Source organism: Ostrea edulis, chromosome 7, assembly GCF_947568905.1.
Source record: "Ostrea edulis chromosome 7, xbOstEdul1.1, whole genome shotgun sequence".
Taxonomy (NCBI): domain Eukaryota; kingdom Metazoa; phylum Mollusca; class Bivalvia; order Ostreida; family Ostreidae; genus Ostrea; species Ostrea edulis.
Window position 1 is genome coordinate 34,531,470 of NC_079170.1, and position 13,469 is coordinate 34,544,938.

Here is a 13,469-nt window from a genome sequence, read left to right on the forward strand (position 1 = left end):
AAATCACTATGTTCTTATTATATAAGTAGCTTATGTAGTGTTTAAGGGTATTCAATTCATTATGTTTCTTATTATATAAGTAGCTTATGTAGTGTTTAAGGGTATTCAAATCACTATGTTCTTTAAGTAGCTTGTGTGGTATTTTAGGGTACCTACGCCACTGTGTTCAAAGGAAAAAGTCGACTTACAGACAATTTGGTCGCTCTTAAAGAAATCCGCTTGGAGCATGAGGAGGGCGCTCCCTGTACAGCTATACGGGAAGGTAAGGGCACCAGTCAAGTCACCAAGGACCACCAGTCAGATGAATGTGTTACTGACTATACATGTACCTTTTATAAGACCACTGATTTGAATCGGAGGAAAAAATTTAAACGAGAATATGGATGACAAGAGACACTATTTTTATGCCCCCCTTCAAAGAAGAGGGGCATATTGGTTTCCACTTGTAGGTCGGTTGGTCAGTAGACCACATGTTGTCCGCTCAATATCTTGAGAAGCATTCACTTGATCGTAATGATATTTCATATGTGGGTTGGTTATGAGAAGAAGAGGACCCCTATTGTTTTTCAGGTCAAAGGTCAAGGGTCAATCTACTCTGGACATACGAATATACTGTCCGCTCAACATCTTGAGAACCCTTTGCTTGACAGACATCAAACTTGGTATACTGGTATATCTTTAGAAAAAGAAACCCCTATTGATTTTGAGGTCACATGGTCAAAGGTCAAACTGGACATAGGGATATATTGTCCGCTCAATATCTTGAGAACCCTTTGCTTGACAGACATCAAACTTGCTACACTGGTACATCATTAGGAGAAGATGACCCCTATTAAATTTGAGGTCACATGGTCAAAGGTCAAGGGTCAAACTTGACATAGGAATATACTGTCCGTTCAATATATTGAGAACCCTTTGCTTTACAGACATCAAACTTGGTGCACTGGTACATCATCAGGAGAAGATGACACCTATTGATTTTGAGGTCACATAGTCAAAGATCAAGGGTCAAACTGGACATAAGAATATACTGTCCACTCAATATCTTTAGAACCCTTTGCTTGACAGACATCAAACTTCGTACACTGGTACATCTTCAGGAGAAGATGACCCCTTTTGATTTTCAGATCACATGGTCAAAGGTCAAGAGTTGAATTGGACATTGGAATATATTGTCCACTCAATATCTTGAGAACCATTTGCTTAACAGACATCAACTTTGGTACACTGGTACATCTTCAGGAGAAGATGACCCCTATTGATTTTGAGGTCATATGGTCAAAGTTCACAGGTCAAACTGGACATAGGAATATATATTGTACGTTCAATACCTTGAGAACCCTTTGCTTGACAGACATTAAACTTGGTACACTGTTACATCTTCAGGAGTTGATGACTCCTATTGATTTTTTGGTCGAATGATCAATCCACTCTTGACATAGGAAGATATTGTCTGCTCAGTATTTTGAATTGATGATACTACTCTCAATTAAATGATGTGTGTGTATAACCTTATTCAATTTTGCACCATGGGGGGCATATGTGTTTTACAAACATCTCTTGTATTTATTCCTTCTTTACGAAATTTAAGAAAATTTCAAATAGTTCACGAAGTGTCATTCATTTTGATTTAGACTATGCTGACTTCAGTGGAATATTTTTAGATTCATTGATGTTTTGTTCTTTGTTTTCAGTTTCTTTACTCAGGGAGCTTAAACACTCCAACATTGTAACCCTTCATGACATCATCCACACGGAAAAGTCTCTAACTCTAGTCTTTGAATATCTGGTGAGTTATTGCAGAAAAATAAGACTCTAACACCATGTAGCATGCTGGTTTTTTTTTTTTGGTTTTTTTTTTTTTTGGTGAATGTAAAATCTAGCGATTTTCTAGCCCATGGATGTACAAATAATTTTAGCGTAATATATTTTGGCAGAAATGGAGTTCCCTGACATGAAAATTGATAAGTAACTTTATCTGTAAAATGTTTACTGTTGTCAGAAACAAATGACATTAAAAAAAGCTCAGTAATGTATGTACCTCCCAAGCTGAAGAGTGCTACACATACCTTGACATAAAATCAACTGCTATAAAATAGAGTTATCTTTCTAGTAAAAATACGCATTAGAATTGCAGACGTATTTGGATTCAAATTTAGCTATTAAAAATTTGGCGTCATGACACCAAACCCCTAAAATAAGTCAAAATTATCATCCTACAAAAAAATCTGCTATAAGGTATCTGGTAAGTTATGTAATTCTCTATCTCTCTCTCTCTCTCTTTCTCTCTATCTCTCTGGACTTTGAATATCTGGGGGTTTATCAAAAGAGAATTCTTTTACATTAGTCTTTGTGTATTAGGTAAGATATAACACAACCATCAGACTTCAAGCCATACACAGAGTTACTACTATACTATTACGTGACTGGCATAAGATGTAAACAAAAATTTCACTCAGTAAATAGGAGGTACTGTTTGAAATTGCGCTGATTGTCATTTTTATCACATACTATCAGATTACCTTGATGAGTGCTTTCTGCTGTACTCTTGAAGCAGCAAAACATTTTTGGTCTAACGAAAATCGAGTTTGTCTGGTCACCAAAGATCAACTAGGGCATTGGGCAAAGTCCCTCTTTTAATATAAAATCTAACCAAGGAAAATTGTGTTGATTTAGCAGAGAGTGGTCCATTTCTGTCACATGAAAAGATGACATCAACAATGTTGAACATTAGGGACCCCTTGACCCATAGAATAAATGACATTAGAATATGAAGGATTCTTTCATGTTGCTTATATTTCATGTTGAACAATAAAAAAAAATTTGTACATTTTATGATTTTCATTTTCAGGAAAAGGATCTCAAACAATACATGGATGACTGTGGTAACATAATGAGTATGACCAATGTAAAGGTGAGTGTCGCTCAGAGCATTCAACTTAATGTAAAGGTGAGTGTCGCTCAGAGCATTCAACTCAATGTACAGGTGAGTGTCGCTCAGAGCATTCAACTTAATGTAAAGGTGAGTGTCGCTCAGAGCATTCAACTTAATGTAAAGGTGAGTGTCGCTCAGAGCATTCAACTTAATGTAAAGGTGAGTGTCGCTCAGAGCATTCAACTCAATAAAGGTGAGTGTCGCTCAGAGCATTCAACTCAATAAAGGTGAGTGTCGCTCAGAGCATTCAACTTAATATAAAGGTGAGTGTCGCTCAGAGCATTCAACTTAATATAAAGGTGAGTGTCGCTCAGAACATTCAATTGAATGTAAAGACGAGTGTCGCTCAGAACATTCAATTGAATGTAAAGACGAGTGTCGCTCAGAGCATTCAACTTAATATAAAGGTGAGTGTCGCTCAGAGCATTCAACTTAATGTAAAGGTGAGTGTCGCTCAGAGCATTCAACTTAATGTAAAGATGAGTGTCGCTCAGAGCATTCAACTTAATGTAAAGGTGAGTGTCGCTCAAAGCATTTAACATCTTACAAAGTAAGTCAAATTTTTACTAGGTCATTAGTAAGTTTTATCATTGATGTTTATACTTTGTATAATAATTCAGAAATACTGAAAGAGATGAGATATAAAGGAATTACAATGTTTGTAAATTTTGATCTTAGTCATACGACTTTTTGTGAAAATGTGAACGGGTTCTCTGTTGATGATTTCTCTTGTCAGATAATAATGCATTCAAACCTAACCATGTATAATGGAAAGTTTCTGCACTTGAAATCGCATATTTTTGTATGTACAGTGTATGATATTTCATAGCTGTCCTCTTTGTTTCAGATATTTTTATTTCAACTTCTTCGAGGCCTAGCCTACTGCCATAAAAAACAGGTCCTTCATCGTGACCTCAAACCTCAAAACTTACTCATAAATGAACGAGGCGAGCTCAAGCTTGCTGATTTTGGTAAGTCTATGTTAGATCAATCTTTGTAGATTTTGTCAAGCTTGCTGAGCTTTATATTTCCTCAAGCTTACTAAAGTTTGTAAATTTCCTCAAGCTTACTGAGTTTTGGAAATTTCCTCAACTATACTGAGTTTTTGGAAATTTCCTCTGACAGCTATACTTAGTGTTGGAAATTTCTTCAACCTTGCAGAGTTTTTGTGCACTTACTCCAGCATACTGAGTTTTACGACTCTTCAAGAGGCCAGCTCAGTATGTCAATTGTTGGCTAGGCTCTATGACAAAACCAAGTATTTACTAGACTAATAGTTTGCCAAACTTTCTGGTTGGAAAGTTTTACAGTCTTGAGTGTAGTTACTAACAGCTGTATTGACCCAGGCCTGAATGACAGCTAATACAAGCATATATTTAATTGATATTGTTTAAATAATGATCAAAATAAAATTCAATGTCCTTTGTTGTCCATGACCTTGAAGGTGTGCTGCGTGAAGGGGGATACAGACCGGTATACAGGTGCTTCATACTTTACCTCTGTTGGCAGTTCTCTTTATTACTGAATTCAAGTTTGAGATTTTTATCGTTGCCTTTCAGTTCATTTAACTAGTTAGAACATTTTCTTGTGTTTTATTAATGATTTGATGTTTCATATCGGATCTCAATAAATTTTGATTCGTTCAATCTTGGGTAATTACCGGTACCTAGCAATATATTAAATTACTGCATCAGTATTTTAAATCTTGGGCAATTATTCCAGCAATATATTAAATTACTGCATCAGTATTTTAAATCTTGGGCAATTATTCCAGCAATATATTAAAAATTACTGCATCAGTATTTTAAATCTTGGGCAATTATTCCAGCAATATATTAAATTACTGCATCAGTATTTTAAATCTTGGGCAATTATTCCAGCAATATATTAAATTACTGCATCAGTATTTTAAATCTTGGGCAATTATTCCAGCAATATATTAAAAATTACTGCATCAGTATTTTAAATCTTGGGCAATTATTCCAGCAATATATTAAATTACTGCATCAGTATTTTAAATCTTGGGCAATTATTCTAGCAAAATATTAAATAACTGCATCAATATTTAAGTCTAGGGCAATTATTTTAGATTAGCAATATATGCTTGTTATCATTCTGAATGTTGATTTCTCTCTCTAGGATTTTTGCTGTTGATTTGTTTACAGTATTCCTAATGTTGATATCTGTTTACAGTATTCCAAATGTTGATATCTGACTTTACAGTATTCCTAATTGTCCCCCACCGTATTAGGGGATATAGAAATATTGGTGTCCATGTGTCTGTCTGTCCCACCTGACTTTGTTGACGAAACTCCTCTGAAACCACCCAATGGATTTCGTTCAAATTTAGTAGGATTGTTAGTCACCATATGTAGTTGATCATATTGCACCATCATTTTGATTTAAAAAATTTGACAGTTATGAGACTTTTGTTCTTCAACTTTTTTTGCGGCGGTGGGGGACATGGCTACACGTACCAATCTTGTGTTGATATTTGTTTACATTATTCTTACTGTTGAATTCTATCTACAGCATTCTTACTGTTGATTTCTGTTTACAGTATTCTTAATGTCGAATTTCTGTTTACAGGATTAGCTAGAGCAAAATCTATACCAACCAAGACTTACTCAAATGAAGTTGTCACACTATGGTGAGATTATTATTCAATACAGAGTAGGACTGAATCAACCGATAACTTTACATTAACAACAGCCTGCATTCCATATAGATAGTACTAGCTAGTACATGTATTTAATACAAAACAGGACTACCCAGACGAATGTAATACACGTGAATTTCACTTGAAATTTTTTTGGTGTATTTCACGTTAATTGCTTTTCACTTGAAATTTGTATGAATCTTTCATATGAATCACTGTTCATGTTAAATTCACATGATTTTCACATGAATTCATGTGAAATTTTATCTTGCAATTTGCAAGAAAAATGATGGACTTGAAAAATCGCCGTAGGCACATTTGCCAGTGTAAATTATGTACACAGATTCCTTCACATCATGTAACATCTGAATGATGGCCATTTTTTTGTTACCAGGTATCGCCCGCCTGACGTTTTGCTTGGGTCCACTGAATATTCTACGCAGATCGACATGTGGTAAGTGACATCCATACAGAGGATACTCAACGATAGAATAGTTTAAACTGTTTATAATAACAGGTCTCTGATGGTACTAAGTCTACATGGCTGTATTAGTACCAAGTCCCTGTCTTGTGAAAATTAAATCAAGAACTTTGTTTCAGCACACTTAATTTGCATAGGCAGACTCCTGCATCTTCTTGTGGTCATTGAAGCCCTGTAGGGGGAGATAATTAAAACTAATTCATGAAATAAATATATTGATTTTCACAGGAAACACACATTTATTGTAAAATACATATTTGGATATTCACAGGAGTCATATTGGTATTAATTTATAAGAAACTCATTGTTCGTTCACATCATTGTCAATGTTAGGGTACAACTTCATATACCCGGGTACATGTCTGGCGCCACTGCTAGTTCACACATTAACTTCCCTATCTGTGTTTTACAGGGTGTATTTTCCACCATTAACTACCGTACCGCTGTGTTTGACAGGGGTGTGAGATGTATTTTTTACCATTAGCTGTGTATTACAGGGGTGTGGGGTGTATTTTCTACGAGATGGCATGCGGTCGCCCATTGTTCCCAGGGTCCACTGTTGAAGACGAACTCCACTACATCTTCAAGATTCTGGGAACCCCCACTGAGGAAAACTTTTCTGGAATCTCTAAAAATGAAGAGTTCCAATCCTATAACTTCTCCCTGTATGAAGCGGAAAATCTCATCAATGTTGCTCCAAGGTAACACAACACTTTTTCAGGGAATTCCATTTGCACTCGCTCAACTTCTGTAGAATTTCAAACAATATTTTTGCATATTTTATGGTGGGTACTTTGAATACATTATGAGATTTTTGGGAGTATTTTTAATAGATTTAACATTGCAGTTTTATATGTTAATTAATATATATCGGTTAACGAGGTGTAACTCTTGTTTGTACAGGTTAGATGGTGAAGGATTAGATCTTTTATCAAAACTGCTTCTGGTAAGTGCAACATCTTTAAGAGACTTTATTTTAACCATTTGCTGTGTCCCACGGTATTTAGTGACCTTGAAATTATATCTAGTGACATTGAACTTGTATTTAGTAACCTTGACATTATATCTAGTGACTAGATTGTATGAATTTTTAAAAAAATCAAACTTTAGCTTTATATTTTAAACGGGATGAGATAAGACCTTTATATATTTCAAGTATCCATTTATTGCATGCAGTCATTCTGATAATAAGCCGTTTTAGCAAATGTCAATCCACCCTTATGACAGTGGTCTCCTCTTCTGTCAATAGTCTCCTCCAGGTGGCTCTTGTTTTTTTTAACAACTCTTGATGATGGATTTTGTTGAAGTAGAGAAACCCACTATAGATGTTGATTTAGCCGTTTATTTCCCTTTCTTCGGTGTAGCTCAAATCGCTGGTCTTTTACCAAGATAAAACGAAGCTATTGGCCCGAGAAATAGGAAAACCACAGAAGGTGACTAAAGTGTGAATGGTAATCACTCGGACCAGTTGCCTTCAATAAAGATGACCTTGGGGCCATTGGTTTGATCGTTGATGTTTCTGATTACTCTGTATGATACTGTTGTAGTACGAGGCCAGAAAAAGATCCTCAGCTGCTGAAGGAATGAGACACGCCTTCTTCAACAGTTTCGGACCAAGTGTTCACAGATTGCCTGACAGTAAGTATCTAAACACGTAACGCATCTACACATAACAGGTTATTATGTATACAGGTATTACACTGGCTTCCTTTTGTAAAAGACATTTTTTTTTCGTGTTTATTTTTTATTTCATTCAGTGCAGAGGCACCAAAATGACCAGTAGCTATATCTGTCATTTCTTGAATTCACAATACCTGCTAACAGCTGAAAAGTGGTCAACAATTTTCTCCTCATTACCTTATTTACACTGAAATCCTAGTGACCGAAAAAGCTCCCAACACCGTCACACATAATCTGGGTTATTGTGATAATGAGGTCATTAAATCTCTCTTTAGACTGAGTCCATTATCAGGCATGACAAAGAAGTGGTGCATCTCATCATTGATTTTGTATTTACTGGAAAACATTTACATTTCCAATGTTTTGCCTCTGATATCTTTACCAACTGTAATGATAGTCATTACCTCATGAATGCGCTGCGGATGTGAAATCTTAATGTAGTTCGTCCATCTTAACAGCTGGGAAGTCCATTAGAAATGAGAGTAGAATATTTATATAAGAAATAAATATCATTTTTGAAAATACATGAGGGTATGAACTGCTATGCTTCATGCCAGCATACTTTTCATAAAGCGCTAACATGAGGCTCTTGCACGACACGTTTTTTTCATACTGTATTGCACCTCATTTTCTATACCTCGGTGTATCAACACCTTGGATACTTCTTAATAACGAGTTCAATCATTACGTGGATTTTGAGGAAACTTCATGACTGTGAATGTCAAATGTTGACGTGGTTACAGAAAGACAGTCAATATAGTGTCAGTGTGTCACATGTTTCTAACTTCACGTTTCTAACTTCACGTTTCTAACTTCACATGTTTCTAACTTCACATTTTGCTAGCTTCACATGTTTCTAACTTCACTCATTTCTAACGTCACACGTTTCTAACTTCACGTATTTGTAACTTCACATTTTGCTAGCTTCACATGTTTCTAACTTCACTCATTTCAAACTTCACATGTTTCTAGCTTCACACGTTTCTAACTGGACATGTTTCTAACTGCACATGTTTCTAACTTCACGTATTTGTAACTTCACGTTTCTAACTTCACATTTTGGTTGCTTCACATGTTTCTAACTTCACACGTTTCTAACTTCACATGTTTCTAACTTCACATTTTGCTAGCTTCACGTTTCTAACTTCACGTTTCTGATTAACTTATTTTGTAACAAACTTCGATCCTGGCACTGCGTCGAATCTAAGACGTTTAACATAGGTCTTGACTTCCTTTGCTGAGCGCCCAGCATTAGATGTGAACTCCTGGCTGGGTCTGTCAGATATTACCTTTAGAACAGAGGTTCTGTGTCACAGTAGAACGTGATAAAATATCACTCGTTTTATGTGTGCAGTTTCTAAGTTGACATTTTATATGTGTAGGTTTCTAAGTTCACATTTTATGTACATAGGTTTCTAAGTTGACATGTTTATATTGCAGCTGTCTCCATTTTCACTGTTCCCGGTATTGTTCTACATAAAGACCCTGGTATGAGGTCATCCTCCCTGGCTAATTCAGGTCAGTAACCATAGAAACAGTGTTAAGAAAGCCAAACAGGACTCGGATGATGGGACATTAAGTTCAACTGAATTTTAAGTCTTAGCTCATCCAAGTGGATGGTTAGTAGAGGTCCAAAGCCTTCCTGTGAGAATCTAGAACAGTATAACGCCACTCAAGTTTGTTAGGGAAGAACTCTTGTCATTCGTTATAATGCAGCTTGAGTTTTGTGAGAAAATTTAATTCTTATTCATTATAATTCAATTTGAGTTTGTGAGGGAAGAATTTTTAATTCATTATGATTAGCTCAGATTTATTAGAAAATTCTTTTTCGATATAATTTTAATCGAGTAAGTGAGAAATATTTTTATTCAATACGAGTAAGTGAGAAATATTTTTATTCAATATAATTCAACTCGAGTTTGTGAAAATTCATATTCATTATAATTGAGTTTGTGAGAACAGTTACCTGTGCTAATACATGTATTTCTTGTTCTTTACAGGGAAAATTCGTCGACAGAGTATGTTATTTTAATTTGGAAGGAAAATTTATGTGATAACTAATCTGTAGCAGTGGTGTTGTCATGGAGACAGTCATGTGATCACCTTGTGATAAACTCATAGCTGTTCGTTGTTGTGACCTTGTGATAAAGATCACCATAGTAACCAGTAGCCTGTGGTCATGTGATGACATATTTATCCAGAAACACGAACACTGTAGATTGAGTGGAACATGTAAGGAGAGATCTGATTGGTCGGTGGTAGAAAACTTTAACCCAGTCAGATCGAAAGTCGAAATAAACACGGAATCAAGATCTAGAACTCAGCACATCATATCACCGTTAGCAACAGGAATAGTAGTCTTATTCCTGAATAGAGGTCTCACAGAGTAGATTTAGATTTTTATGGACAGATCACGTATTCTTATGCTGTACAATTGAAATACTGTATAGAGCTGATTATGTTTGTTTTTTTAATGTTACCATGAGAACGGACCATACCTCACTGTAACTCTCATCAGAATTATCAAATCAGGATTTTTATAGACCAACTTCATTGTCATTGTGGCTGATTGTCATTAGAACTAATTACATTTTGAGGAATACTCCTGGCAGGAAGTGCACCAGAACTGTTTCTTTAAGGGAGGACCCCATGTCATGTTCGGAACGGAGCACCGAATTCACAACCTGTATAAAAATTGATTACAGAAATTTATCAACAACAAATCAACGCCTGCCCATTTGACTTTGACGGATTTTGATGTATAAAACCTTTTGATATTGAAGGTGACTTTTGCAAGGTGACTTATTTATGTCTAGTGCGTGTTAGTGGCCTGTAATGGTACATGTTTGACTTGTGACTCCTGTTTTTACTGATAAGACAACGTGAGCGAGGATTATATTTATTATTGTGTAATATTTATGAATTGACGAGTTCGGGCCTGGTGACCATAGACAGAGAAATACTGAAGTCAATTTTTTTATTTTAAATTGCTTATTCTGAATATTTTAATACTGTAGATGTATTTGATCCCACGATGGTCTGTGGGTACTAAATTCCACAAGGCTGACATTAGAAATAGCTTACATGCTTCAAGTCTGCCGGTATGATTATATGTGACAGTGGAAATATGTACCATGCGTATTAATGCACCTTTACAGTGTATTAGATATTAGAAATAGAAATTTTTGACTTAAGCCCTTCTCAATTTACAGTCTCTAGGCCAAATGGATGGATTTAAAACAAAGTAAAACAATTTTGGATATTATTTGTAGCGGGTACATGTATAAAAAAAAAAAAAAAAAAAGAGGAGAAAGTGATTGATATTTTCTTAGAATAATAAGTCCCCATGATATTTTTCTTCAGGATATTAAAAGTCAATGAAAATATGAATCTGATAATTAACAATAAGTAATTAAACAATAATAAGTAATTAAACAGTGTGTTTATAATTAAATGAGTAATGATTTGACATTGGAATTGGAAAAGTCTCAGCCTTATTGTATCACACATTGAGGTCATTTTGTTAAGCAAAGTGGAAGGGGGACAAATACACCCTCCCCATAGCCTTTTTTTCTATATATTAAGCAAGACCAGTCATTTAATCTTAAAGTAAATAATAAAAAAGGGATGTAAAATAGAATTGTTGTACATTTTCAGTGGCTTTTTGTTTATGATTTTAAAAAAAAGAGAATAAAATCTTTAAAATTATGTCAAGCACATGTACAATCATGTCTGTAGAGAGCACTATATTGCTTTTTTTTTTTCCTTGTCAGAGAAATTTTCATTTCAAGAAGCACAGTGTATCTGCATGTCACATTTTAAAAATACAAGATGGATTGATTTGACTCTTAATATGATATTTATGTTTTTTTAAATATGACATCATCAGTTGGTGTGTACTGACATCATTTATTCATGTGTACATTTGTTTTTTCTCTGGTGCCTAAACTTGTGCATTCATTTGTCAGTGCCATTTTTTGTAACAAAGAATCAGGTTGATTTTGTAAAAGCATTTAGTTAACATTATATTTTATTAGGATACCTATATGCATTAAAATAACTCAGCCTGACGGAAGTGTTCCGTGTCTTTATTTGTGGAGGATAACCAGATGAGATTCTGCTAGACCTGGGAGCAAGATGTTTAAAATCAATTCCACAATATCCACGTATTGACCTGCACATGCAGTCATTGATTAGAAATTGACCATTCTCAAATTAGGAACTGACTTTAACTCGATCAAGAAATTGGGCAGAAAATTTGTTGGGTGTCCGTGTCGTTTACTCGCTTCTCCCTTCTATGACCTAGATTCCATCCTCAATATCTGCTGCGGTTGTATGTGAGGGAGGAATGTCCTCAATATCTCCTGTGGTTGTATGTGAGGGAGGAATGTCCTCAATATCTACTGTCGTTGTATGTGAGGGAGGAATGTTCTCAATATCTACTGTCGTTGTATGTGAGGGAGGAATTTCCTCAATATCTACTGTCATTGTATGTGAGGGAGGATTGTCCTCAATATCTCCTGTGGTTGTATGTGAGGGAGGAATGTCCTCAATATCTACTGTGGTTGTATGTGAGGGAGGAATGTCCTCAATATCTACTGTCGTTGTATGTGAGGGAGGAATGTTCTCAATATCTGCTGTGGTTGTATGTGAGGGAGGAATATCCTCAATATCTACTGTGGTTGTATGTGAGGGAGGAATATCCTCAATATCTGCTGTGGTTGTATGTGAGGGAGGAATATCCTCAATATCTGCTGTGGTTGTATGTGAGGGAGGAATGTTCTCAATATCTGCTGTGGTTGTATGTGAGGGAGGAATGTTATCAATATCTGCTGTGGTTGTATGTGAGGGAGGAATATCCTCAATATCTGTTGTGGTTGTATGTGAGGGAGGAATGTCCTTAATATCTGCTGTGGTTGTATGTGAGGGAGGAATATCCTCAATATCTGCTGTGGTTGTATGTGAGGGAGGAATGTTCTCAATATCTGTTGTGGTTGTATATGAGGGAGGAGTCCTCAATATCTGCTGTGGTTGTATGTGAGGGAGGAATGTTCTCAATATCTGTTGTGGTTGTATATGAGGGAGGAGTCCTCAATATCTGCTGTGGTTGTATGTGAGGGAGGAATGTTCTCAATATCTGCTGTGGTTGTATGTGAGGGAGGAATGTTCTCAATATCTGTTGTGGTTGTATGTGAGGGAGGAATATCCTCAATATCTGCTGTGGTTGAATGTGAGGGAGGGGAGGAATGTCCTCAATATCTGCTATGGTTGTACATGTATGTGAAGGAGGAATATCCTCAAAATATATTGATTGTATGTGAGGGAGGAATGTACTCAATATCTGCTGTGGGAGGAATGTCCCGATATCTGCTGTGGTTGTATGTGAGGGAAAAATGCGATGCGAGACTTGCAAGTTTTTTCCCGGCACTCCAGATTGTCTCCCACAATTACAAACCCCTCATGACATCCACAGTAAGCTAGGACCAACCCCCTTAGAAATAAGGACTCTAGCTTTCATTGATTATCTTGGTGTTTACATCATAAGCCAAAGATCATAAAACTTGAATTATGAGTGGTCCATGTTGCTACCAGTTTTGTCTGAATTAAAAAAAAACATTGCTCTTTGTTCCCTATGAAAAAGTGGACAGGGCATACATTGATGCCTCTTACTGCCTACCATTTATATCAATGTTTATGTGGATATTTTTGTGTGT

At 35.9% G+C, this 13,469-nt stretch overlaps 2 protein-coding genes across 14 annotated transcripts in view; one reads left to right on the plus strand and one right to left on the minus strand.

The window, feature by feature from the left end:
* Nucleotides 1–11,825, plus strand: part of LOC125655651 (cyclin-dependent kinase 17-like) — a 64,989-nt gene extending 53,164 nt beyond the window's left edge. For 12 of the 13 annotated variants that reach the window (XM_048886026.2, XM_056144098.1, XM_048886027.2 and 9 more), the window contains 11 exons: nt 148–262; nt 1,695–1,789; nt 2,852–2,914; nt 3,783–3,906; nt 5,525–5,585; nt 5,989–6,048; nt 6,573–6,776; nt 6,979–7,021; nt 7,623–7,713; nt 9,196–9,273; nt 9,756–11,825. In XM_048886026.2, the coding sequence (XP_048741983.2) occupies nt 148–262; nt 1,695–1,789; nt 2,852–2,914; nt 3,783–3,906; nt 5,525–5,585; nt 5,989–6,048; nt 6,573–6,776; nt 6,979–7,021; nt 7,623–7,713; nt 9,196–9,273; nt 9,756–9,787 (966 nt within the window). In that variant the 3' untranslated portion in view covers nt 9,788–11,825. Of the gene's footprint in view, nt 1–147; nt 263–1,694; nt 1,790–2,851; nt 2,915–3,782; nt 3,907–5,524; nt 5,586–5,988; nt 6,049–6,572; nt 6,777–6,978; nt 7,022–7,622; nt 7,714–9,195; nt 9,274–9,755 lie in introns of those variants that run through there. The other variant, XR_008796881.1, reaches the window with a different exon arrangement.
* Nucleotides 11,826–12,057: 232 nt separating this feature from the next.
* On the minus strand, nt 12,058–13,435 carry LOC130048650 (uncharacterized). Its single transcript, XM_056145655.1, has 2 exons — nt 13,426–13,435; nt 12,058–12,740 (listed from the first exon to the last, which is right to left on the minus strand). The coding sequence occupies exons 1-2, from the start codon at nt 13,433–13,435 to the stop codon at nt 12,058–12,060; spliced, it is 693 nt and encodes a 230-aa protein (XP_056001630.1).
* Nucleotides 13,436–13,469: the final 34 nt, after the last annotated feature.